Source organism: Hippocampus comes, unplaced genomic scaffold, assembly GCF_001891065.2.
Source record: "Hippocampus comes isolate QL1 unplaced genomic scaffold, H_comes_QL1_v1.1 scaffold147, whole genome shotgun sequence".
Classification (NCBI taxonomy): domain Eukaryota; kingdom Metazoa; phylum Chordata; class Actinopteri; order Syngnathiformes; family Syngnathidae; genus Hippocampus; species Hippocampus comes.
Genome location: NW_017805009.1, coordinates 639,503 through 667,388, shown reverse-complemented (window position 1 = coordinate 667,388; position 27,886 = coordinate 639,503). Strand labels below are relative to the sequence as shown.

Sequence of the window (27,886 nt, the reverse complement as noted above, 5' to 3'; positions counted from 1 at the left end):
TAAGGGGAAAACACCATGTTCTTTTATTGTTTCTAAAGAATTACATAACGCATTAATCACAGTAAAGACAAACCGACTGTCCCTGCATTTCACAGGTGAGCAAGCTTACGTTTCAAATTAGATGCAAGGTGTCTTTCTTTTCTCTCTAACAGCCATTCAGCGCTATTGCACAGGAAGCAGAGCAATAAAGCTTTTTAAGAACACGAGTTAAAAAGATGGCTGGGTAATTTTTTCCCCTAAATATATATATTTTGATCCAGAATGATGTCATTTATACAATAGCTGCTCTGTAGATTTGTGCAGCATGTTTCCCATGAACCCACTTAGTAACGATGCAACCTATAAGCTGATTTTCCAGTGGATGCTTCTTCTGGAATGGATTACAGACTGCAGGGGGGAGTGTACGCAAGGTTCATGAGCGACTAGTAGACTGAAACTGTATAAACTCACATTGAAAGTAACAGTCAGGTCTCAAAATGGACTACTCCCTGCCAATTTATTTTAGGAACATACACATTTTGTGCAAAATAAGCTATAGTTGCAATGACGCAAAGAAAAGTGTTTCGCATCTTCTGGCAGGGTCACTTACTGGCCTGTTGCAGGTCGGGACTCTTTTATATCGACTAAAAATGTGCAGACCACTCTTGTGACTTCATGCACGATGGGCCAGTGGCTCAACCAATGACACCCCGCCCCTCTCACATGCCCATTGGACAAAGGATACACACAAACGGCAGAGCATTAACTGAAAGGCAGTAACCAGTGAACAGTGTTGAGTATTTGCTCTCCCTATCTAATGTGCATTGTGCTGTCAGCTCATTAACGGAAGGTCAACTAATGGCACATCAGTGCACAAAAACTGAACCGTCCAGAGGAAAATAAATAAGTGCACAAATGCCAGTCCCTTTCTTGAATGGATGAGGAGGTAGAGAGCTGCGATCCAATCAGGCAATAACGTTACTTCTCAGGCATACTGCAGATGAGAAATAAAATAGCTTTGTTCACTTAAAATAAGAAAAATGCTTCGCAACTCCAAATTGCAACTCTAAGGGAAAGCTTTGAATCCACAGAAGCGATCTAGTTGTGTAATTCACCTATTTAGCAGTCGGTGTGAGCAGGCAGATAACAATGCTAATATCAAAGAAGGGCATTTGCTCAAATTCAAGTGCATTAAAGTGACTGAGTCTTGGCAATCAGTAACATGTGAAAGATGTGCTGAATGTAGTTGGCCCAGTGAAGAGCGCGTGTGCGCACTTGCGCTGGTGTGGGGGCAGGTCGTCTATGCAGAAAACTCATTGTAAACTGTACAGGGCGCCCCAAATAAAGGCACTATTTTCAATATACAGTGTCTTTAACGCAACAAGCCGACCCTGTATATCCTCATCACTCAGCATTCCCAAGGCAGGACCGCTCAGGTGTATTCCTCACTTTTTTTTTTCTTCACGTTCATCATAAAAGCTTCCCTGCCTCACAAATGGGCATGATATGCATGTTTAAATTAGTGAGTTAAAGCATTACATGGAAGCATAAAATTAACATGTGGGCCCTTGTGTCCAAATTATCAATCGACACACATTTGGGTTGAGATTGACCTTAAAAAAGCTGCCATGTAATTTGGAATAGAGTGGGAGGTTAATGAGAATCCACGATGGTGGGAGTCACTGAATCTCATCGTCAGTTACAGTGCTTCTAATATTCAATTTAATAGAAAGTAATTGAAACGAATTTACTCTCACTCTCAGGGGCAATAATAAAATGAGACAATCACACAAACTAATTCTGGTCCCTTTAAATAATTTTATCATTTAGGTTGGAAGAGGTTTATCATTTAAGGTTGGATTTGTCTAACTGCCTATATATAAAAATCCGAATACATACACCCAAAAAGTGAAACATGACTTGAGAGACAAAAATATAAAATGCAAAACCCAAATCAAGGTCAAGGTTAACAGGTTGCAAATTTTCCCCATTGCCGTTTTCCCACCACGGCAAAAACCTGGATTTGTCCACATACGCACAGGATATATATATATATATATATATATATATATATTCTGTAATCTTTGAGCGTCTGTGGCTATGTACAAGCTATACACACGACGAGCAGGCTGAGGGCCAGGTTTCAAATGCTGTGCAGAGGGAGCAGTTGGTTGGGAAGGTTCCCAGTCTCCCGGCTCCTTCCCCCACAGTCTGCCCATACAGGTGGCTGTTCTGCTTCACTTGCGATCGTCGATGGTCTTAATGAATTCCACCGCCGCGGTGAACTGCATCCACCAATAGCACTCCTCCCCACTCAGCCGGCTGGCGTAGAAATTATTGATGTACTGAACGGTGGACAGCAGGCAAGGCGGGTTTGCCTGGAGGGGAGGAGACGCAGGGATGGGCTGATATTAGCTTATGGGAAGAAGGAAAAAAAAATGCACGCTACACTGTTCACGTTAAAAATGCACATATGGCATATTTTGAATGATGTGCATGTTTCAAAAACAGGGATGGAACAAGCATGTGAATTAAAAGGAAGGACAAAGAGGAGGAGGACTACAGTCGTGGGCAAAACTTTCGAGAGCGACGCAAGTATTGGTTTTCACAAAACTTGAAACGTTTTAACCGGTAGTTCCTTTTTTGTAAGATGTTACTATGACACAGTGAAATCTAATTGCGAGCATTACGAGTGTCAAAGGTTTTTATTGACATTAAGTTTATGCAAAGAGTCAATATTTGCAGTGTTGACCCTTCTTTTTCAAGACCTCTGCAATTGATGGCAGCTCATTCTTTCATAAAAATAATCAATGCTTTGAGTTGGTCAGAATTTGTGGATTTTGTTTGTTCACCTGCCTCTTGAGGATTGACTACACATTCTCAATGGGATCAAGATCGGGTGAGTTTCCTGGCCATGGACTCAAAATGTTCATGTTTTGTTCCACATTGTTATCACTTTTGCCTTATGGCAAGGTGCTCCATCTTGTTGGAAAAGGTATTGCTCGTCATCAACCGTTTTCTTGGATGGCAGAATATCATTTTGCACAATATCAGTCTGTACCCAATGTTGTGGATTGTTTGTTGTCCTCCTTGACATCAGGCTTCCCCGCCAACAAAAGCTTGTCCTCATTGTGCATCATACCTGCCTACTGGCATTTCTGAGCAAATTCTGCACTGGTGGTGCGCCACTCCTGCAGCTGATTCAACTTTAGGAGACAGTAGTGGCGTTTTCTGGACTTTCTTGGGCGCCTTGAAGCCTTCTTCACAACAACTGAACCGCTCTCCTTGAAGTTCAGTTAAGTTCATTTTCATGGCAAAGAGAAACTTTGCAATGAATTGAAATGCATGTCATGTCTCTTCAGAATATGCTGGAGTGCATGCAAATGGCCATCATAAAAAATTAGGCAGCAGACTTTGTGAAAATTAATATTTGTCTCATTCTCAAAACATTTGGTCACGGCTGTGCATGAAGACTCACCCTGATGAGGACAAAGACGAGCACGGGAACAAAGTCATCAGCTCCGGGCACAGAGTCTTCATTAGCCAGACTGAGAAGGTTCATGATGGTGGAACACATGCGCAGTATACACTGGACTTTGTCTCGGGGTGTCTTGTAAGCATTGATGGTCTTGATCTCAGACTGTGCAGAGGGCCAGGGCGCCTCCTTCAAGTAAACCTGCAACCAAGGAACGCACGCACGCACACGCACACGAATGAACAAATACACACAAACAGCAGAGTGTCTCTGGTCAAGGAGAAAACTGGGGAAAAAAAAAAAGTGTTCATACCTCTGGTATTTGAAGCGCTTTATGATTAGCAGTCACGACTTTGGTCAGCCGCTGGATATGTTCATGAAAAAGCCTGTGGGGGCAGGACATTCGGTCTTTAAAATGCAACAATGAGGCCAGTTGTTTTTCCAAATTCACCAGATTGATAACATTTTAAATGACAAAATACTACAAATTACCATCCCCTCAAAAATTGTGTCAGAATGCTGAAATGCAGTTGAGTCAAGGGGCAGAATAATATTTTGTCCATGTTTTGATGCACAACAGCATTAGCAGAAACAGTTTTCCCTCAACATACACAGAAACACTGGGTGATTATGGTGTATATCACTGTGTCAGTGGAGAAAGTGCAACTACTAACTGATCTCTGTGAATGTCTCCATCCTGGTTGGGGTAAAAAGCCAGCTTGAAGATGCGGTTCATAACGCTGCGCTCGATGGCCATCTGGGCATCCTGCAGCTGGTCCTCACTCGCATACTGCCAAATGGCATCACGGGCCATGGCGCCGTACAAGTAGCGCAGAAAATCCTCCACCGCTGCAGTCTTGTCATCTGCTGCTGTGCACACTTGGAACGCTGAGAGGGAGAGAGGGAGGGGGGGTGACTATTTCGGACAAATTCTCTCGCTGAGTTCTTATGAACCTTGTCAAATATGGCAATATTTTTTTTAAGTACTGTTACAAACTATTATGGAAAAACAGAGGTACCCTTGATGAAGTCAAGCATCCTGGACTCCATGTGTTCAAGAAGGAGGCGAACGCACACTGTGGTAAAATAGCGGTTCGCTACCTCCTTGTCTCTCAGAACTCTCTGGAGGAGCCTCTCCAGATGGGCCTGGGAGGTCTGCAGACCTTGGCGGCATCTCGTTAAATAGGCTATGTACGGCGCTCGTTTTCTACAGGAAACACCAACAGAGGACTTTGTTTTATTCCTGAGAAAGAAATTAAACATCTACATGGTGCTGAACTCTTGAGGGGTACCTGTAATCTTCCGCAATGGCGGCAAGCAGCTTCCTACAGGTGCGAGGGTCGAAACGGCTGACGCAACGCGAAGTCTCCTGGATCTGCGCCATCTGGTTCTTGTCCTGGAGGTTGATGGCCTCTGCTAACTGGACCTTTAGGAAGCACACGATCTCATTGTCTGTGAGGGAGGAAGGAATCATTAGACATGCAGCAATCGTACGCAACATTCAAATTGGTAATCTGATCACCCTGCTATCTCTGCGTAACAATATGGCAAGAACAGAAACATCTATAGAGTTGTTTGCTTTTACACTCTGAAATGGGCACACTTCGGAGTGTCATTTTATTTTGCCAACTATTGTGCTTCCTCAACATGAGCCTGTGACAGTAGAGCGCTGCTTTTGTGCAGCGTTCTATTAGATGTATCATCGGTAGCAATTATACAGTTCTTAACGCACAATTTCTCATGTCGTTTTTTTTTTCCTGCGACTTAAAGGAAACTGCAAGCTTGTTGGATTTGTTCTGAGATGTAATACCTTCAGGGTCCATATGGTCAGGCAACCCATTTCTAGTGGTTGTAGAGGTCAGAATCGGCAGAGCCACCGAGTCTGCAGAACACAATGCCAACCGCAACTTTTTCTTGGCATCACTGAAAGTCAACAACAATCAGCGATTAATATGGACCATAATGGTGTATATGCTGAATTGTGACAATCATACCTAAAAGAGAACTTTGAGCCATGCTGATGGGCTGTCTGACTGGCTGAATCTGGGAGATCATCAGCAGAAATGTTCTGCAGAGCATCTTCTCTTGGAGAGTCATGAACACTTTCCTCAACACAAAGATCTGTCAGAATTAAAGAATGTCGCAACGTTAGCAGGTGTGCAGACTACTGATCAAATTCTCAAGACTAAAAAGTATCTTTTTCTAGATGTTGAAATAATTATGTTGACGGGACAACAATGTCAGAGCGTCTAGAGATCAGTGTTATGTTGCACAACACCCAATTAATCTTAACAGTTTCAATGACTTTTTGGAGTGAATGGCCAAAATAAGATAGTCGAACTTGATTAATTCAGGAAACAATCTTTTTATGAGCTCGTTCACGGGGCAGAAATGGGAGAGGCAGAAAACTAGAAACATCTCCTGTGTACACGCCACAGATAAAAGCAGGCAATTTGAGTAGCCATTGCACAGGCTTTGGTAATGTTTATGTACTGAGTTTTACAGAATGATCATCTTTAGTTTAAATACAGAATATTTTTCAATTGAGTAGCAGAGACAATATTGTTAAGTTTGGTGGTGGTGGTTTGCAGTTGTATTAAACTGCATCTTACCATTGAATCTAATTGTATTATAGTACAGTATTTCAGCTACCCCTGGGGCCTTTATAAAAAGCTAAATTGTTCATATCAGATGGTGAAAGTGTACCTACTGTAATTAGGTTTTAATTCGGGTATATGGCAAAACTAGGCTTTTTTTTTTTTTGATGATGATGATTTGAAGAATCCTGTAAATCCAGAATCCTGTTAATCCTGGCCCCAGCACCTTCATAAATCGCTCCTGCTGTGGCGCCATCACTCGGGCTGGTCCTCTTTATGTTTCGGTACTTGTCCAGGATGTCTTCTGCTGCTTGGACTTGGGAGTTTTGTCTGGGCATAGGGTCATCTGATGAATCAACAACACATTCAAAAAAACAAAACGAAAAAAAAAAAACCATTACAATTCAAACGAAACAAGGTGGATTTGATTCACCGTTTTGGACATTTGATTAACAAACCTTGTGGGAGTCGCTCCGGAGCAATATCATCTTTCTCATGCTTGTCTCGTTTTCGAAATGCAGCTATAGGAGCTGGGAAGAACATGAAGATTGTTTGAATTGTATGGTGTGACAAAGACTCCAATATGACTGGATGACAGGCTGATCGTGTGCAACTCATTAGCCGTCTCTTAAAATGCACAAAGGCAGGGGGTGGTCAACTCATGTAAAATCTCATTCCAGTTAAACTACCAAAAGAAGCAAAAGAATTATAATTAAAATTGTGAATAAATCATCAGAATATCATTAAAGTCCACTGAAACTCATTATGGATAATTAGGTCTACGAAGTTGAAATGTCTATGGGGGCTTATCCTATTAACACAAATGGTGAAAACAGGACAAACAATTGAGGTACTGAGTCTAACATTTGATGACACACATCGGAAACTCTGGGTCAAAGTGTCATGTAAACGTTGATATTCTGTGTTGTCAATACAGTAAGGTTGCAACATAATGCCATGGCACAAGATGCATGGATGACGACAGCGGGCATTCAAAATGCACCATGTGACATGTACAACTCTGGAAGGCAACATCTACTAAGCAGCATGGCACGCAGCCCCGGCGTTACAGCTAGCTCAATGGCGACAGCGTTACCTGGGACGTCACTCTCAGCTGTCCAATACAGCACTGTGAGGGACACAACAGACAGGGTTGGCCTTTCGCAGAAAGGCTGCCACTCTGCAGGACAACCAACTGTGTTGTTGGGCAGAGCAGCAGGACAAACACATTGCACTCGGCACAGGTTGCCGGCAGACTGGTGGTTCAGGCTCCAGCGGCTCCCAACTTTACCATGTGTCGCCCATTTTATGAATATCAATTTAATGTTTGCTTAAGAAACACAATTATCCCAAAGACTAATGTGCAGTCACTCTGTGTGGGCGCAGCTCATTATTCCCCAGACAGATGCATGAGATATGGTGGTCGAGTAGAACTGCAACAAGAGATGTGCCATCTATCAGTGGTGATGACAGAGAGGTCCATCTAATGACCATTAGCTGCTGGATGACAGCACAGCTGGGAGGGCTAGCGGCCATACAATCTACGCAGCGAAAGCTCCTCTGATGAGTGATTAGCTTCCAACGCTTTATATAAATCTATGGCTAGTGAGACATGAGCAAAGAGCGACTGGACGTGTCGGTAAACTAACTCTGACAAACAAAACACATCATTTTCCAACTGGAACACCAGCAATTTAAAACCAACATCATTCTTTCTCATGTTACAAATGGCTTTTCGCACTGCTCTTCAAAGTGTAAGATTTTCTGTCACTTGTGATGAAAAAAAGTTTCTTCATGAGAAGGAGAAATAAAGAAACTCTGCAAACAAATGTTAGTTGTAAAGGCATGACTTTTCAATTGAGCAAAGAGGAAACCTACCTTTTGGGATGGCTGACACAAAACGCTTCTTCCACCATGGCCTGTTTCGATCAGACTTCTCATCATCACTGTCTTTTCTGTCTTCAGCCTATTAATGGAAATCATAGATATTTGCATGTCACAATAATAACTGAGTGGGTAGTAACAAAAACGTATAAAACTATATAGTACCATAGCAGAATACTTAAATACAATGTATGGACACCTGGTCGCTGCAACAACAAGAACGACCGGTAAAAATGCAACACTCCACAGGCCAGTCACATTCTTCCACATATCTAATCAATCAATGTTTTTTCAACAAACATTTCAATCACTTGCCCAAAAAGTTCATGATTATAGCTGAAGGGTGTGCTGTAACAGTTCAAACCTCCACAAGTCAAGCTATGGAATCAACAATCTTCTCGTTCCAAAAATAGAAGGGGAACTTCAACACCGTCTGATATCGAAAGAGGAACGTCACGATGATCTTGATTCAAAATGTACCTTCATGGAACATGTCTAGAGTTTGATAGTTACCTCTCCTTTCAAGGAGTCCTTGCTGGGCGACGAGGATGGCCCTAAAGCAAAGGCTCCGGCAGAGTCACGCTCTTCAACTGGAACACGACGATTCAGCCCAGGGTCGCTCGTGGGTCGCCGGCCTGGGCAAACAATGTCAGAGCTGCGACTACGGACTAGTCGGTCAGGGAAGGAGTGGCGCTGCTTGTTGTGCTCAAACTCAGCCTGAGCCAAGCTGTGGGGCATGATGAGAGAGTGGCGTGTCTCCTGCCCAAGAGCACTGGCTTCAGGGATAGGGGGATCTGGGGGTGGGTGAGCAGGCCTGGCATAGTGAACCTTAGGCCTCACTATTGTCCCAGTGGTGGAACCTGGCACAATAAAAGCCACAGGAAAAAAAATGTACAGGAATTGGGAACTCTCTAAGCATTAAGATCAGATGAGACTTTATTATGAGCAATATACAGATGAATCATGAAGTGTCCTTTCATATAGTCATGGTGTCAATCTGAGAGTGCTAAAGAAACATCGGAAAAATAGTAGGCCACCTGTTCCAAGGGTACACACACTCATTTCCTGAAAAGCTTCCAAAGGCGCATTATTTTTTTCCTATAAGCACAGTGGGACAAGGAGACTGTGCCAAAGTGCTTGGGGTGAGGTCTCTCAACCTGTCATCCCTTCACCTTGCCACATACATGCAACGACTACAACAAATTTCTCCAAAAAATCTTGATAGTACAACGCAAAGCCTATACAATCTTGAAGAAAATGCCAAACTCATACAAACACACACACACACACACACACACACACGCACACGCACACACACGCACGCACGCACGCACGCACGCACGCACGCACGGGCGCACGCAAAAAAACCAACAACAACTGGGCCAAATGAAATGGCACATGCACTCCTGCATTGAACAATTGGTATTAAAACTGTGCGGGGAAGAACAGGCTCACTTTTGGGTTATTTTGCTCAAGCTGTGCTGTGGGCCCAGAACATTAGGGTTGAGCTTTAACGACACTAATTTCTAACCCTGATTGGTGAGCATTTTAGGAGTGATGCTTACCTTCACCACAGGAGAGCGGATCGAACATGACCAATAAAGACTCAGCTTGCGAGGCTGGCGAAGTCAGATGGTGCGCTCCTGTAACAATGCAAACAGTTATGAGATCATGAACAGCCATTACAAATCCAGCACCAACACACAAGTGCAAATCCAAATGGACAATATTTCTCAGTAAGTGGAATTACTGCGATGGCAAAATAAAGAAACAGCAATTTAGTGACCACTCTGGAAGTGACAGCGATTGATAGTTCTCGCTGTTATGAACTGGACTAATGACTTCGCAAGCCAAGTGGGGATGTGACACTCTCCTACCGTGGCCTGACTCTTCCCCATCTGGACTGGTCACAGAGTCCTTTCCCCCAAAGTCTGAGCTGCACTCTGAGCGCAAATCCTCTATCTTGTTGGGGATGTCCTCTGAGGTTGCGCTGATACCTGCAGGGCAAAAAAAAAAAAAACACACACCAACACACCACACACACACACACGGACACAAAAAATTGGAATTCAGTTTTCCACTGTTTGACCCTGGAACACACACACCACACACACCACACACACCACACACACACACACACCGTGCTGTTTATGCCCAGGACAAAAGCAACTTAGTAGCAGCAAGATCTAATGGGAAATGCATTTGCGGTCAAAGGAAAGACAAAAAGAGATGTTTTTCCTCTTTGGACTGCTGTAATTGCTCAGATGGGAGCTCAGTGAGTACTTTAATGTGGTGCTGTAAGGTTCCCTGGGTGACAGAAGTAAGAATGATACAGATAAAGATGGCATCCAACGCATCCAGTGGGCAGAGGTTACGATAGCTTGCATTTGCTGGCAGCTATGGTTCAGTTGTTAGAGAGGGCCATACAGTTGCCCAGAGTTTCACTGATTCAACTCTCGCTTCCAACTGTCCGCTGTCCAAGTGTCCTTGGGTAAGACATTGAACCATAAATTGCCTCCAGGTCGGTATTGTAAATAAACTGTTCTCAAATTCCTTACCTGGCTAAATGACGACTAAATAAATAACAAATTAAGCAAATAGATGACAAATGGCAGCGCCGGCCACAAGAGCCATCAAATGTGGACATTTGGACTATTATTCCAAGCAAAGCTGCACTGTTCGTGTTTGTCTTTTTATAAATGCATATGAAAAGAGTTGAGATTTATACCTGAGACGACACTGAGGCCAGGAGTGCTTGGTCTCGAGCTGACCTCCCGGACTTCTGTATCATCTGAGGTGCTACCAACCCCTGAGCAGCTCTCAAGCTCCTGCAGCCGTTCTTCCTGTTTCAAATCTGGGGCTTCTGTAAGTAGAAAGGAAAAAAAAAAAAAGAACTCTGTCTAAAAAGATGATTTTCGAAACCTCCTCTTCTTGTAGTATGGTTAAGTCCCATTTCAACTATGGTGTAATCATACAGCACAGTGGACATTCTGTCACTCCACCCCTTGCCTCTTGACTATTATTGCCAAGTACACACATATGCATGGAATCAAAGGATACATTATCACGAGTGATAAGAGCCAAACAAAACCATAAAGCTAGTGAGGCCAATTCTTTGGCTGCCCAATGGAGCTGTTGGGTTCAACCCAGAGGCTCCATATGAACAGCAGTACTCATTTGCATGCTCGTTAGTAATAATGTGCTGGTGAAGTGGTCTGCCGAGTGTAGTTTTCTGCTTCCGAACCATGAAACAAGCACAGTATTTGAAAAAAGGCCTCTGATCGCGCTATTACTGAGCAGAGCAGAAGCAGAAACAGAATAAAAAGCAATCAAGAAACTCATGCATGTTAGCTGCAGCATATATTAAAAGGTATAGATAAAATTGACATAAGACACTGGGTTTCCAAAAATGCAATGCGGTTAAAGACTACAGATTTAAAGAGAACAACTAAAAAAAATTGTGATGAGTACATTCTCATTCATAAAAAGATGGGAATCCTATGACTGAAGCAAAAAAGAAAAAGATTGAGTAATCTTGATTTACTTTGCTTTTAGAAGTCTTAAACTCTTGTTTGCAAATGCTTATGAAAGTACTTTTGATAATGTGAGCACATTGTGTATGAAATCTAAATAATGCTACCTTGCCTTGTCACTTAGCAGTCACAAATACAGTATAGGCACCCCTGCACAATCGAATCTAATGAGATCCCAAAAGACCTGTGCTTTTCGATCGTGCCTTTACAAAGACTAAAAATGCTCAATTTTGAAGTTCTAATGTCAGTTAAAATATTGAGCTAAATGAGAGTGTATGATGTAGTTCTCTTCTACACTATAGTTAAACTATGCTAAACTAACTCCTTGACTGGACCATGTCAATCAAAACCGAGGATTATTTCCCTTGGGCAGGATTCTCGTAATAGCACTAATTATACTGTGCAGGTTTAGCCAATAAAGTGTCAGATGAGTATGCGTACGTTTGACTTATAACTGGACAATTTGCACCCAAATGTGATCACCAACGTGGCGGGATAAAAATGTACACGAGTCTGGAATTGACGGTATGTAAACTGACTGAAGGCAGCTGCTGTCCTTGTGCCTCCCTCCCCACTGTTCCCCCGCAGGTGCAAACACACCTGGGGGTCCCCTCTAAGGAAACCCAGAGCTGCCTTTTACTGGCACACAAGGAACTGCCCTGGAAGACATGCTAGTGCATACAAATATGATGGCAGATGTGTACACACATTTTAGGTGTGGAGCACATAGTGCAACCACACCTGGCGTCCCAACCCCCATTGAAAAGGGAGTAGAAATATGAATATGCATACAAACGTGTGCATGGAAACACATGTTAATAACTGTTGTGGGAGTGAAATGCAGGCATCATAGGGATGACCCAGGACAACAAACGGTCAGAAAGTGACAGCCGGATGAACCCGGGACCACACCTGAATCACTTGGCAGGACCTCCACACTCCATGCCTCACTGGTGGTCTCTGAGATCGTGGAGCCGTAGGGGTCCAGCAAGACTGAGCCGGATCCTGGGAGGCACAGCAGGCTGCCGAGCATGTTCTCGGCAGCTGCCCCTGAGAACAAAGAGGAAAAAGACTGAACCTCCTTCTGTATCTAAAGTCACCTTTATCGTCAGAGCCATGTTTTTCATCTTTAAGTTTGAAAAGGTTCTTGTTGAGTTTTAATGATCCTCATTTTTATTTATATTCTGTGAAACAAATGTAGTTATGGACAACACTTAAGAAGAAAACAAGTACAAATTTCAACATAATCTTAACCCAGATTTTACCTGAAACAGAACTGGAAGTTTCAATAAGATTTTTGCAAATTGAAAAAGAACAGCAATCAATGAAAGGACACTATCGACAACACAAAAAGAAACAAAAGTTCTAGGATAGACAGCGAACACAAACCCTCACCAAAAAGGTAACATGAGCTCAGAAAAATGCGTTGAGCTCCACATAAGCAGTATGCTGTCCATTTTATGCTTGAAACAGCAGAATTATACCCCCTGCACCAAGGTTAGTGGTAATTGGGAAGATATCACCTGGCTTGGCCTTCCGGGTCTCAACTTTGAGCTGTTGCGTTATACTCACATTCTTCATAAACAAATCAGTCTCCTGCATACCGTCCGCTTCTATCCGGGAGAACCCAAATTAACAAGGCGGAAGAATGCAGAGGAGGGGCAAATTACAAGTGGGAGTCAGTGTACTCGGCTCAAGACGTCCAGTGATAACGGCTCGCGCAGGTCCATCACGCTTCCACACACATGCACCATGAGCAAGCACATACGCCACTATGTTCTGATGGGAGAGTTCTATCCCGCTGTCCATGTTTACAATGTTCAAGAGTGCTTGTCTTTCAGGTGGATGATTAAATGAGTGGCACAACAAGAAGCGAAACAATTAGAATTTCTGCCTCATTATCATGGTAATCTTATCAGTGGGATAATGAGGTATTAATGGATATTTAATGTGCATCTCATAACCCAATCCCTAGGAGAAAACACATAAGGAAATCGCTGTAAATTCACTTAATGACGGAAAAGTCCCCCAACGCCATATTCCGAAGAATGAAAAATGGCGCATGCAAATGAGAAGGAACCAAGGTCAATAAGACTGCAGGGACCAAATGAATGTCAGAGAGAGAGGAAGACAGAGGGAAAGAGAGCTTGGTCACGGAACCACTCAGGCAGGGAAAGATGGAGATATGAATACCATATATAATGAAATAGGGCAAGCTAAAATTCATGAAATAATCTGAAGGAATACTGAAATCATTGAAGGAATAATGTAAGATATGATTCAATATCTCGATAAAATTGCAACAATGTAAAATGTGATCATGGCCAAACCCAATTCCAACAAAGTTGGGACATTGTGTTAAAAATAAAAACAGATTATAACAATTTGTAAATCATCTTCAACCTAAATGTAATTGAATGCACTAAAAAGGCAAGATATTCAATGTTCAAACTTAATGATCATTGACTTTGATGACTGAGAACACGTAACTGAGATTCCTGAGATTATGCACTTTGTACAATTTTCCTGTTTAAAAAAATAAATAAAATACTCAAGTGTGCATGCAGCATGAAATGAGATCAACTATTACTCCTCTCACTGTCTTAGCTTACCATTGGATGTCAAATGATACACAGTTTTATTTTTATTTTTTCACCCCTGCAGACCTACAAAGAATATTGTGGAAGCCTTCCATGTTCAAAAATTGCCTCATGGTGTCATTTCACAATTGTGCCACAAGGTGATGACATTTTCCTGAAGATATTTGTCCAACAGAGACAAAGCTGTCCTCATATAGACAAAAGGAATATACTTTTTCTATAAGCAGAGAGACATTACTCATAAGCAACAAATCCTCTCCATACCTGCTATTTCCTGCAGCCGATCTTCATCCATGTTGGGGTCAAAGTCACTGCCAAGCACGTCAGTGCTCCAGGTCTCACTGACAGTCTCAGAGATGTCCCGATCCTCTGTCAGGCCCATCATGTCTCGGATTTCAAACTTGCGCAGTTTGTCATCCAAGTTGTCTTGAGTGGTGGCTGATTGAGGCCCACCATAGAGTATTATTTATACTGCACACACTTGGACATATACATTTTACTATAGTATCTTTCATTTGCGGCGTTAGTTAGCCGAACAGTCCTAAAAATATACTGACAATTTTTCCCCCCTTTGTTTGACAGTTTAAAAAAATAAATAACTAAAATTAAAAAACAGTATAGGAAAAGTGTGCACACACCTTGTTCATGCTCCAAAAGCTGGAGAGCCTCCACCCCGTTGCTTCCTGAGGGTCCAGCTCCCAGCTCAGAAACAGATTCTCCCTCCAGGTCAAGAGATGACACTGAATTGGAACGATTGGATGGGCCTGAGGAACATATTGAAAGGACCAGCTTGATGTCAAGTTTGGGGAATTTCTTGATTCTACACCAATATGACACCAAACAACTAAAATATATATTCATTTCACCACAGATGTTTTTATTTTAAAGTTTCTCTCAGTGACCTTGGTACATTTCTCTAACTACAACTTAAAGTCTGTTCAACATTTAAGTCCATTTCTCAAAGCAATTCATACAAATAACCAAACATCATGGTTCCCTTGCAAATGCCATCATCTCTTTCTCCAAATCAATAGCTCATCTCTCAAAAGTAAATATTTGTCTCACTGAATATGTCAGTGCCATCAGAGAGGCAAGTCTTTGTGTAATTGTGTATGGATAAGACAGTCAAATTGTTTAGTCATGTCATCAATATAACAATGGACTCTGGAGGGATGTTCTGACAAACTTCGACTGATGTTTCAATAACAATTACTGAGACTGAACAAGATTCACATCTCACTTTAACTGTGTGCAATGTAATATGTTGAACGAACCATCTCATTGTGAAACAGAAAGGAAAAGACAGTACTGCAAATGGGGAAAAAAAAAGAATGAACATGCAACCTTGGAGGACTATACAATACATCCTGATTTATATAGGATATTTTGAGACAGAGCCCGTTTAAATTGTTTTTTGTGCATTTTCAACATTGAGGGATAAGAAACATATGGTGAGACTTCTGTTAGATGATCTATTTATGATTTACTGCAAGTCTGTGAAATTAAGACATTTTTGTAGATTGGGCATTGATTCTTGGCAAATGTGTGCCCTTTCTCTGTGCCTTTGTTTGACTTAAGACAGAAAACTAACCCTCAGAGATGCCTTCCAAGTTGTCACTGCAGAGTGAAAAGCGAAGCGTTTTGTCTGGTTTACCATGCAGCTTTGTGTCGTCTGCATGGCTGTCGCCTTGTGCAGCATCAGCCATCTGCAAGTTCAAAACCTGTGGTGGACAACACAGTGGAGAGTATTGACTACAAATAAGGGTCTGCATGAGACATTAATGATGATGACCTTTAAACTCATAAAATGGATGACAAGGTAACCACACTTTCACTCAGTGAGGGAAAAATGTGTTGGTTTATTTACAACTTCATTACCACTACTTTAGTTAAATGCATTATTTCAAGTCACATTACCTCATTCTCTGACATCATTCCAGGGATAGTCTGAGGGCCATTTCCAAACGATATTACAAGCACCTCTTCTGGCATCAGATCTTGCAACAACTCTTGGGAGCTAGCCTCTGCTTCCCCCTCCTGGGCTATGTTGGTACGGCTACGGCTTCGAGCAGCTGCTGTTTGGTGGTTGGAGAGGGAAATGCAAAGATCAGCCAATAATCTAAAACATTTATGTTGAACGTCTCATTTATTTTCTGAATTAAGTGCATCTTCATGTTTGGACTTGTTGAATGTGGCATTGCAGCGTTTCATGATTAAATTAATGTTTGCACTGTAAGTAAATGGGCAATAATCTTCATACACTTACCATGGTGAAGTTAATCTGTATAAAATTCTGCTCAAAGGAGGTCTGAGCTTAAATTTCATTCAAGAGTGCAAGGACCTTGTTCAAAGAGATATACATTTGAGTTCCCTAACATGATAATGATAATAGCACATGCACATCAATTTGCTTCCACAAACAAAGCAAAGCATAATGTTCATAATGTTACTGTATAAAATCGGGGTTGAGGAGTACAGCACTATGGGTTTTGTGGCTATTATTCCTGATTCTGGACAGAGTATCTCCATTTTATAAAACGACAACTTTAGCCCTATGCACGTTAACAAAATATTGGCGTAAAACACAATTTATGCTTCTACATGTACTATCTAAAATATCTTACCGGTATATACGTAGAAGGTACATGGTCAAAACAACCCACTATGTTACATTCTGAAGTCTTTAAGTCTTCAAGTTTCCCATTTTTTAATGTATATGAAATTAGAACACCGAAACTGAGAATGATGGACAAATCAAAGTCAAGCATGAGCAAGGGCAGGCAAAATATCCTTGGAAAGTTTTACAATTATAATTTTAATTCTGAGAGTGTGACTAAGGGGAGTAAATGGCACCAATGGCGGACCAATTAGTCAAAACGTCAACCGTATGAAATTTGGTTGCGAAGTCAAGTTATCAAAAGTTCATATTTATCCCAATACTTTGGGGAGACGGGCGGAGAGGGAAGGGGGGGAGGGGGTATTGTTGACCCACCAAACTATCCGGGAAAAACATTCTTCTACGGTCACACAAAATGTAAGAGCTTGAGCTCAGCATCTCTCACAAGATTTCAGAAAACCTCATGAGACTTTAAGGGAACATCTGAAAACAAGAGTTTTTTTCTTTGTCTACATTATGTCTTTAATGGCTAAATGGAATGGAAAACTGTACTGGATTCTCAGCCCAATAAAGCAAAACTGACATCAATTATAAAAGATGATGAGCCTAATGTACATCAGGAAGTGGGATACTTTTAGTCTTTGTGAAAACATTACTGACATTTAAACATTTTTGAAATGGAACATTTGCCTGCCTCTTACTGTCAACTAGGTTTTATAATTGAAACACTTGGCCAGTGGAATGGATTTATTTAGTCTATGTTAATTGCTATGGGAGAAATGTGCTCTAAATTCACATAAATCTGAGGTCCAGCAACAACTTCGAAAACATTTGTCTTCGACCTCATAGGTTCCACTGCATTGCTTTGGCGTTAGACGTTTATAGCTGCAAACAAACCTGAAGATAGCCCTATAAAAGGTATTATTAGTTCAATTTGAAAAGTCTAATGATTGGCTCGATGGGGTACATTTGTGTTGCGTATGCCTTGAAGTTCCACTGTATTTCATCACTTCGGCACATGATTCAATAGCAGACTACCAGACTTTGATCTACTGGACTGTGTGACTTTTCAGAATCAGTAGCTCTAAATTGTGCAACTTAATTTTCATCTTGGGTGTAAAATACAAATTCTGGCTATGAATGAACCAACGAGAAACAAACATCTTGGCCTAACTAATGGAGCAAATTGTTACACAATGTAAAGCAAGCAAGGTGAAAGCACAAGTGCAAGAGCAGTGCAAAGTGTCAGCGCCGGCCGGGATTGAACTCCTATGGTGACTGATGCATGCAGGATGCTGTAAGAACACAGTCTAACAGAAAGCTCGGTGAAAACAGAAGATGTGTAACTTCTAGCTCCGATGCAACTGACAGGTTACCCACCAAATGGGGTTACTAATGGAATATGGGCCGACAAGGAGGTGGTTGTAGGGTCCCAGGACGTTAGAGCGGCTAAGTGTTGTCCTGGTCATTCATTGGCAGCACAGGACGGGGTAAAACGAGAAAGGTGGGGAGTGGGAGAAAGCATACAGAATATATCTCACACTTCAATTCAGAAGTAATTTGAGTATGAAGACTTTGTGTATTACAATCATATTTCATAAGCAAGTGGTCCATTTCTAATTAAGAAGGCGCTGCGTTCTCATCGTTTGGCTTGAAATTACTAATGAAGGTGGTTGAGGCATCTTCTCCACCCATTCCAATTAAAGTTGAGTTCATTTATATTTGGTAATTTAATTGGTTGTCATTTCTGTAATTGAGCCCCAATCCAGACCAAGCTAATTATCTTTATAACAAGCTGGGAAGGAGCTCATTAACTTCCTATAAAAACACAGGCCTCTAACTAGCCATCACTGCCCAGCTTGTTTATTTCGCTCCTCATTACAAACAGTATTCTAATTGTTCCTCTCGTTGGCATTTAAACATGCGAGTGTAAAATGGCCCACACACCTGCACATGAAGAATTTACAAGTGGTTGCATCATTGTCAGCATGCTAATAAATTCATTATAAAAGACGGGATCAGGCAGAGGAGGTCGGTACCTAAGGGGAGTCTGTTCTTCTTATTAGCAGGAGTACTAGCAGGGGAGAGCTGGGGGGTGTTGGAAGGGGTAAGTTCCAGACTGCTGCTCTTCCCAGTTTGCGATTGGGGCACATTGGCCAGCAGGGTTTCCAGAGCCATGTGCTCCTCCTCCCGAAGGTGATCTCCAGCCATCACCCGGCGCACAAAATCCACCTATGCATAAAAAGAATAACAGTCTTTGTTGAGGTTTTCACATTCTGAACAAGCAACAAAAATCATTATAGTCAAACCTCGGTTTTTGAACGTCTCTGTTCTCGACCAAATCGGTTTTCAACCAAAAATTTCGAGTTTTTTTATGCCTCGGATTACGACCGAAAATCGGTTCTCGAACAAACTGAGCGCACTTGAATGCATCACTTGACTCCTCTCGCCTTCCTTACACGAGGAAGCAATGCTTCCTCGTGTGGACAAGGAAGTGACGCTTCCTCGTGTCGCTTTCCATTGTGAGCAGACGTGTTCAATAAACTTTTTTTTTTTTTAAAAAGAGCGTGTTTCGGTTTTCGAACAGCCTTCTGGAACGGATTATGGTCGAAAACCGAGGTATGACTGTATTTGGAAATTCTGAACGGCTGCCGTAGACATGAGTGGTAGGTAGAGATCGATAAGCACATGCTGAATAACAATGATTGATAACGGTAAGTTGGAGAACTCAAAATATGTTATACAGATACTTCTCTAAAACATTTCATGTAACACACATTCTACAGTCTTCTAGAATAAACCATCTATTTTCTGATCCGCTTTTTCCTCAAAAGGGTCACCGGGCGTGCTGGAGCCTACCCAAGCTGTCTTCGGGCAGTAAGCGGGGGACACCCTGAACTGGTTGCCAGCCAATCGCAGGGCACACAGAGACGAACAATCATCCGCACTCACACTCACACCTAGGGACAATTCAGAGTGTTCAATCAGCCTGCCATGCATGTTTTTGGAATGTGGGAGGAAACCGGAGAACCCGGAGAAAACCCACGCAGGCAAGGGGAGAACATGCAAACTTCACGCAGGGAGGCCGGAGCTGGAATTGAACCCGGTACCTGTGCACTGTGAGGTCAACGCACTAACCACTCGACCACCGGGCCGCCCTCTTCTAGAATAATAGTTATTTAATTGTTATTTTATGTCTAAGATTGACTTTGGTTGTATTAGGATTAGGCAACAGAGTCACAAGGAATGTGTGTGTGTGCTTTTTTTAAGTCTTGTTTTTTGGGGGGAGGGGAGTCAAGTCAGCTTTTCGATAAAGTCCAAAGTAAAGAATTGTCATGAATGCTCAATATCTGTTTTCACTTCAACCAAAGGAAAGCTTGAGGCTCTGTTAACCCAAGAGGAAACGAAATCTTGGCAATTTCCAATATGGCACAATTCAGCCCAGAATATAACATGACATTGGACAGACGTGCATCAGATAGCCACGTGAAATGTGATTTGATACCCCACAGAACTCGTTTCCACTCTTCAAGAGTCTAGTTGTTGCATTTGCACAACTTAAATTGTTCTCTTTAATTTATTTTCGAACAACTTTCCACTCAAAAATGTTGATAAAAGCATGTTTTTACTCAGCTCTGATCAATTACTAAATGATAGATTTTATATTTATGGCGTACACTTGTTTTTCACACAAATAACTACTATAATCATGGCTTTACTATTGCTATGTTTAGGTAAACATTTTGACTTGCGTACAAATTGGGGTTATGTTGCCAATGTAGGAACCGGAACTCCAACATAAACCAATGAACCTCTTAAATTTGAACACTATCGATATTATAGTAGAATCAAAAATGTTACCAATGCTATCAGCTGATGATGCGTAACATAGACTGCAGTCCTGCTTAGGCCTTCGAGAAGGTTCATTGAGGACATGGGTGGTGTTTCAACTGCTCTTCCACCAATCACGACATCCAGAAAAGCAGCAACACAACTCTGGAAAAATATGTACATTAATATTTCCTGAAGAATGATTTCAAGAAATACTGGTTCGTTTGAATGGGTATGTAATTAAATGTAATTCTTACTTGATCAAATTTGGACAAACAACTTTTTCGTCTGGGGTCTGCATCGTCATCAGCCATCGCCAGCTGCTGCAAAAGCTGACCAACCTTTAAAAAAAGGTGCATGTATAAATATATCATGCAATATATAGTACATAACAAATAGCCTAGTGAAAAACTCAAAAGAATACTTCCCATTCGACTTACCTGCATTAAATTGAAGCGGGCCACTTCATTAATGGGGGCATCTGAGATGATACCATACTGTTCCGGGTTAACAATTGCTGGACAGATAAAGCAGGTCAGCAGCAGGTCGGTACACATGGTACGCACCTCTCCCACCTCAAGACCTTCCACGCATGACAATGTCTTGTACATCTGCGACACAATCCATCGCAGGCTATGAGGGAAGCAGTAGGTGTTCTGCTTCAAATAACCAATAAATTTGTTGACCAGAGCAACTAGCTTTGCCTCATTGGTCTCAACAGCTGCCTGTACTCTTTGTCTGTAGGTCTCAGAGCCCTTCTCTCCAAAGCGCTCCTGCTGGACTCGAGTCAAGCGCTCAGTCACTTTGGCTGGGTCTGTCTCCAGGTGGTCCTCATCTTCCACCAACAACTGCATTATGGGTTCATGGAGGGTGGCAGTTAGGAAGAGTTTGGCTGAGTACAAGCCCTCAGAAAAGAGCTTGAAAAGGATGCTGAAGGCACATGTGCCTCGTCGCAATAGCCGCCGTGGGTTCTCACTTTCCTTTAGCTCAAACTCTACGAGGTACCGCAACACCTAGGAGTAGTCAAGGGGGAAGGCAGACAATCCTATTTTATCTCTGTGTTATGCCTAATCTGGTTATAAAGCGAGTGGACGTGTCGGCCAAACCTGTAACAAGTAGCTCTCATCTTCCTGCATGATACAGTTGCCATAAAGTGAGGTGAAGACGGTGTGGATGACCCCCTGAGTGTGCTCCTGGTTCAGCCTTTCCCCTGCCACTAGGCATGATGCCACCAGTCTGGGGTTCTCCCTCAACCGGGCCAAGAATTCACCATAGATGGTCTCATTGAAGCCAAGAGTCTTGTAGCCATCAACAAACTGCGTGTCTTCCAGCGTTTTGGCATGTTGGCAGCATTCAGCTGGTGAGGCTTCCACACTTAACAACGCAAAGAAAAAGACAAGACTTCAAGTTAAGAACCATCTTCCCATCTCTTCAAAAACAAATGCACCAAGTCAAAGAGTCAATAGTTTGTCATGTTTCTACAAACAGGTGAACATTCTAAATTGTCATCTGACCTGGTGATAATGAGCCGATCGAGGTTGATCCGCTGTTGCTTGGCAATCCACGCGGCCCTGTATAGCCTCTCAGCTGTCTTAAGGACATCGCTGTTGAGTCGCTGGATCAGCTGCTTCTCTGATGCCACATAAAGTCGCTCCTGCTTCAGGTGGTGGGCCAGAGTATGAATGTCTGGCTTCACCATCTTCACCAGCTCTCACAGGCTTTGAGGCAAAGAGCCAATGCACTAAACAAACAGACAACTCATGAGGATTAATAAAAAAAAAAACTAATAATTCAAACAGCTACTTTGACTGTCGTGACATAGTATGCAAAGAACGGAGAGACATCACAGACAACACTTCAGTATACGGCACGAGGCATCCAGTCAACTGTATTTACTTTGAAACACAGTGCAGAGAACACGGTCCTCCAAGTATTTTTGGTAGAAAGTAATATGACAAATACACGTTAGGGTCACCCTTGAAGTGATCAGAGAAAGGTCTTGCTGGATTCAATCAATGAATGGTAATGACAGCAATGGAAATGTACATGCTGACGTCGGGTGTTTCCACAGTTAAGAACCGATGCAGGCTCTCATTATTTACTACTCAAATATACGCTGGCTGATATTTTACGATATACGTGGTTGCTTTATAAACAGGATGGGCCACACGTTTCCACACTCTATTTTCTCTTTTACTCTCGCAACCTTCATCCATCCATTTCCAAGACTGCTCATCCTCATTCGTGTCACAGGAGAGCTGGAGCCTGTCCAGACTTACTGTGGGTGAAAGGGAACATGCAAATTCCACACAGGAAGGCCCGAACAAGAATTGAACCCAAAACCTGGCAATTGCCTGTGACGGAAATGTGTTCACCACTACCACCTTTACGTCCTGACTGACAACTTGATTCAAAATAAGAACGTCTTTGAAAGGAGGTCGACGACGCTCATGTCACAAAAAGGGAGTCGCAGTCTAAGAACATTTTTCACAAGCATCTGAAATCACAACACAATGAGATATGCTAATTTTTCTGCCCCTTGCAAGCTATAGAAAGCCAAGGCAAACAAAGTGAGCAGAACAAGCGTGAAAAATGAATGATTAGGGAATCATCTGCACAATAGTATCTCTTTGTGAATGGTTAGGAACATAGTAAACACAGTTCAGGCTTTGGGGATTGAAATGAGACAAGACTGGTGGAAGCTACCTCATAAATGGAATGGCTGCAAGGCAGCGACAATGCTCGCAAGCTAATAGACAACCACAACATTAGAATTGATGTGCCTGACAAATTAAATTGGCTATACAGATTTAAACACATAATGATGAGCCATATATGGACTTCCTTTGGAAGGGGAACGAGGGACACTGATCTCAAAACGTACATGTAAGTAGCGACTGCTGTTTGCAAACTTCTCATAAAACAACATATCTCATCAAAACTTGACACTATACTCAACTCAGCTGTATTTATAGAGCACTTAAAAAAAAAAAAAAAAAACACCGCTGTATACAAAGCCAAAGAATAGAATTTAGTTTTGAGACCAGTTTTGAAGATGGGCAGTGAGGGGGCTTGCCAAATGTTCAGTGGGAGGTCATTCCAAAGAGAGGGACCAGAAACGGAAAAGGCTTGATCCCCTCTGAGCCTCCGCTTAATTCTTCTCCTCTCGTAATGTCTGGTATGCATGTCTACTCCCTCGAGTCCTGATAAACGTACTTTAAATTTGGTTATGAGAGCTCTGGGTGAATGTTGTTTAGAAAATAGATATTTAAACTCGTTTGTTTTTTGCCATGCCATTATTCAAAAAAATCCCTTTGTCGCAATCTGCACAAAACTGTAATGACCTTCCCTGCCTCACCTCAAAGAAGATCCATCCATCCATTATCTGAACCGCTTAAGCACACGAGTGTCGCAGGCATGCTGGAGCCAATGCCAGCTGACTTGAGGGCAGCTGATACTGTGGAAATTAGTTTAGATTTTTTTTAGCTTAATCCTATTCACTTCAGTGGTTTGACAAACATCTCGACAACCGTGCCAAATTCATGCATTTTTCCAATTTAAATTTCTTTGATTCACTGATTTCTCTGAAAGATTATCTTGTGGTGAGAGTGTTTTTTTCCGCTCCCGGACCTGTTCAGAAATGGGCCTGGGCCAACCATCGTAAATGTCAAAATGTTCGATACTTACGTTTGCAAATCCTGACGTTCGCAAATCTTTACGTGTAAGGTCAACACAAGTCAACAAGCTGGGCAGAGTCCCTAAAAGTGACCAGAGGGTTACGCTGTTGCCACTCCTTTTTGTACCACAACTCCTTTTTTTTCTCCCCTCCTCAGGTGTTGGGTCTCAAAATCGGTTAAGATGTTAAAAATCGGTACGTGTCCATCTTGCTTCACGTACAGTACATAATTTCTAGTGGATGATTTAATGGAATGCCAAGTAACTAGTCAAGTAGGATTTTTATGAGGAACTTCCTCCTCAGAATTCGTGAAGCAGCACATTCCTCCCATATTTGGATGCAAGCGAAAAAAATTGAAGTGAATTGCTGAGAGGTGAGCAGGCATTCATCAAAAGGCCTCCTGTGCAAGCTCCAACGTTAGCATTTCCAGTCGCATTGAACACAGAGCACAGAGGAACTACAAAGCAGAAGAGAAACTACACAATGCGGTAACTAACTGAAGACCTTAACACTTCATGACAATACAGCAATTTGGATTGAAGCAGCAAAGTAGGTTAACGAAATAGAAGAACCACCAATATTATTTGGTAAATGATCTAAGATTAAAAAAAACATGCAAACATCACAGCACCATTAATTAACAGTATTTCTCAAACACAAACAAACACACACACAAACACACACACACACACACACACACACACACACACACACACACACAAAGTAGCCAAGGAAACACTCCAACACTCTCCACACACACACACACACGCATACGCACACGCACACAAAGTAGCCAAGGCAATACTCCAACATCCTCTTCCCAGTTCCTGTTCAGATAATTCCTTACACTGGCCATAAGCAAACTACAGAACTGGAAACTGACTCAGACCAATTATTGAGCTAAACGAAATATTTCTGTTCCACTTTATGAATGAAGCTCAATTGAAGGGGATGTCAAGTCAAAAATGTTCTAGTATGGTCTATGTGCCCCCAGGAGTAAACACGGCATTCTGATTATTATTGCGTTTGAAGAATATGAATAAGGCCTGCACCACCTGCGTTTTTTTTTCCATTTCGGGGCGTGCCATTTTGCCACTTGCTGTCGACTGAATATGACACTGCAGTGTGTAAGGTCATAGGTAACGAACGTCACAGCTTACCTGTTTTCTGTGTTTGGTCATGTGACGGTCGTTACCTGCGCCCTTAGGCACAATGATGTCATTTTCAGTCGACAGCAAGTGGCAAAATAGCCACCACTGAGATGGATTAAAAAACTGGATTTTGCTGCTAAATTCATATTCCACAAATGCAATTTTAATCAGACAACTGTGTTGAGACTAGTAGTGGCGCATAGAACATAATGTAAAGAAAAATGTTGACTTGCCTTTCCCCTTTAAAGCATCAGTAAGAAGAAACAGTGACTGTTAAGACTCTTTGAGGTCAGTTGGGAAATGTGAAGAAGAGCATCCCTCAACCAAATTGGAGCAATAAGCATAGTGTACGAGAATTTCTACACATCATACAAGCAAAACACAACCTGGTGCATCTCATGAAGCAGCAAAATGGTAGCAGATGGGCTGAAGCAAAGCTATTACAGTCGAGATGATGTGTGTTTGTGGGCCGCTGAGTGATGTGTACAATGCGTTCATGCCTGGAAAAGAATGGACGTTAGAGATCTTTCATGTTCTGTAACGAAAGGATGACAGTACCATTTTATCCCTATTTTCACCTGGTATGTATAATTCCAATCTATTGTCAAATTATGTAAAAGGTACCAAACTAACGGAGCTGCATGAGAAAGTTTGGCACTATTCTGTTGATGGAGGAATGATAAAAATGTAAAATGCTGCAGAAATGTTCAGAGTGATGCTCGAGATGCCACTCACTGATGTGACATGGGAACGGAGTGAGAAGTAGATTAACATTTTTTATTTTGTGATTCACAAGGGTGACTTTCAGTAGATCAATACCCAATCAATATCAGATTCTCACTCAGCCTATGATTGACAAGTTAACAGCCCATTATGTACTCCATCTTTTGCACTAAGTCAGGGGAGATAGGCTCCATTCCTCATCCGGCAACCCTGAACAGGACAATCAGAACAAAAATGCATGGATGCATGGATGGAAGAGACAACATAATTTCAAAACATTTGACTGGTTTAGAATTTACGCAGTTTTGAAATCCTGCCTACACACCCTGCAAGTGTAACCATGGTTGTCGCTGTTCCAAAAAGCACCTGTCAAGTTTGACTAAAATGTACTGCAATCGAATGTGATTGGACAGGGTCTCGACTCGAACCAAATCACAATGACTTCATGCACTCGTACCCACTGTCAGTTGACAAGAACACAAATCTTGTGTGGAAACCAAACATATCAGAGATCTGAGCCTGAAATTTTTGAGTCTTACTGTACTAGTTTATTTATGCATTTCCAAAACTGCTATTTTTAAAATACCATTTGAGGAATGAAAAGGAGCTAGTTACTAGTACTGTATATTGTATTACACATAAGTGTGACTGAAACTACTGGCTATCTTAAAATTCATTTTTCGAGTCAACTAAAGAAATGTGCATTTGTACATTTCTTTGAGGGGGTTTCTAACCTTATTTGAACTATAATACGTGCCCCCCAAAATCTAAACATCTATGTCAAATATGTACCAGGAACTTAAAGAACAAAAACAAAACTTGAATGACAGGCTATCTTCGCAAATCCTACAATAACCTTTTACAAGCAATAGATAAGGACTCCTGCATGTGCAAAGTTCCAATATCGTATTCAAATACTTGAATCTGAGAGAATTATTTTGAAGTGCAACACAGTTCTATACTCCAGCAAAAATAATTGTCTTGTCAAATGTAATTGTGGCCTCTCCACCTGTGTCAGTCAAAATTGAGCATTATCTATGAAAAACTGGGTATTTTTGATCCAGATGTAACGACGGTTCTCATGGAAAGGTTACTGTAACTAAGATAGGTCGAAAAAGCCATATAACAATCCACAAATGCAATATGCATTTGACGAGACAGTACAATAAAACAATTCAGTTTAGTCTTACAAGCTGAGCTCAAGTGATTCATTGGAGGAGTTGTTTAACAAAAAATTATGTTTCCAAACAGTTGCGTGTGGACCGAATTTACTGCGTTGCCGCAATCTTCCGGCAGCTTTAAAGCCAACCACGCAAAGCATAATTATTTCATTCGACTACTGTTAAAGCATAGTTTAACATACCACCGTGTAAAGCGAGAAACTTACATTGGGCTTCTCACGTACAAGCTTTGGGGGACATCAATAGAAGCCAAGCTATTCTAGTGTCCTGCGTTCGCACCGATTTGAAAGAAATACCCTCAGACAACAAACGATTAGCCTGCCAACGTTCACCAAGTTAGGCTGCTAACCTCAGCTAGTCAAGTGCGGAAAGCTAACGATGAGCTAACCTCGGTTGGCTACGTTAGCTTAGCTTTGTTTGCAAGCAAAACAGTGTCCTATGTAAGACCAACATAAAATGCATCATAAATCGGGCAACTCACCAAACTTAAATGGTATGTGATGTTGTATCACAGTACTATCAACCACAGCGGATCATGAGATTAATCAACCTCGAGAAATTGTTTTGTCTGTGGTTGGCCGTGTCTCACTGGGTGCTGCAGGAGCGAACTGGACTGTCACTTGCTGTCATCACGAGGAG

The 27,886-nt window shown here is 41.9% G+C and overlaps 1 protein-coding gene across 7 annotated transcripts; it reads right to left on the bottom strand.

The window, feature by feature from the left end:
- On the bottom strand, window positions 1-27,886 carry gapvd1 (GTPase activating protein and VPS9 domains 1). Of its 7 annotated transcripts, none has more exons than XM_019862158.1 (29): window positions 27,729-27,886; window positions 22,031-22,257; window positions 21,623-21,890; window positions 20,957-21,529; window positions 20,774-20,857; window positions 20,547-20,681; window positions 18,725-18,917; window positions 18,066-18,146; window positions 15,986-16,143; window positions 15,660-15,789; window positions 14,707-14,832; window positions 14,333-14,506; window positions 12,992-13,081; window positions 12,381-12,518; window positions 10,664-10,798; window positions 9,813-9,932; window positions 9,501-9,578; window positions 8,449-8,795; window positions 7,930-8,017; window positions 6,510-6,581; window positions 6,278-6,397; window positions 5,449-5,575; window positions 5,265-5,377; window positions 4,747-4,906; window positions 4,474-4,661; window positions 4,129-4,342; window positions 3,768-3,840; window positions 3,458-3,655; window positions 1-2,357 (listed from the first exon to the last, which is right to left on the bottom strand). In XM_019862158.1, exons 2-29 carry the CDS (start codon window positions 22,213-22,215, stop codon window positions 2,217-2,219), a joined length of 4,509 nt encoding a protein of 1,502 aa, XP_019717717.1. In that variant the 5' UTR covers window positions 22,216-22,257; window positions 27,729-27,886; the 3' UTR covers window positions 1-2,216. The 7 variants fall into 7 exon arrangements, with proteins under 7 accessions (XP_019717717.1, XP_019717735.1, XP_019717726.1 ...); XM_019862176.1 differs by having other exon boundaries at window positions 2,217-2,357; window positions 12,992-13,078; XM_019862167.1 differs by having other exon boundaries at window positions 2,217-2,357; window positions 15,986-16,140.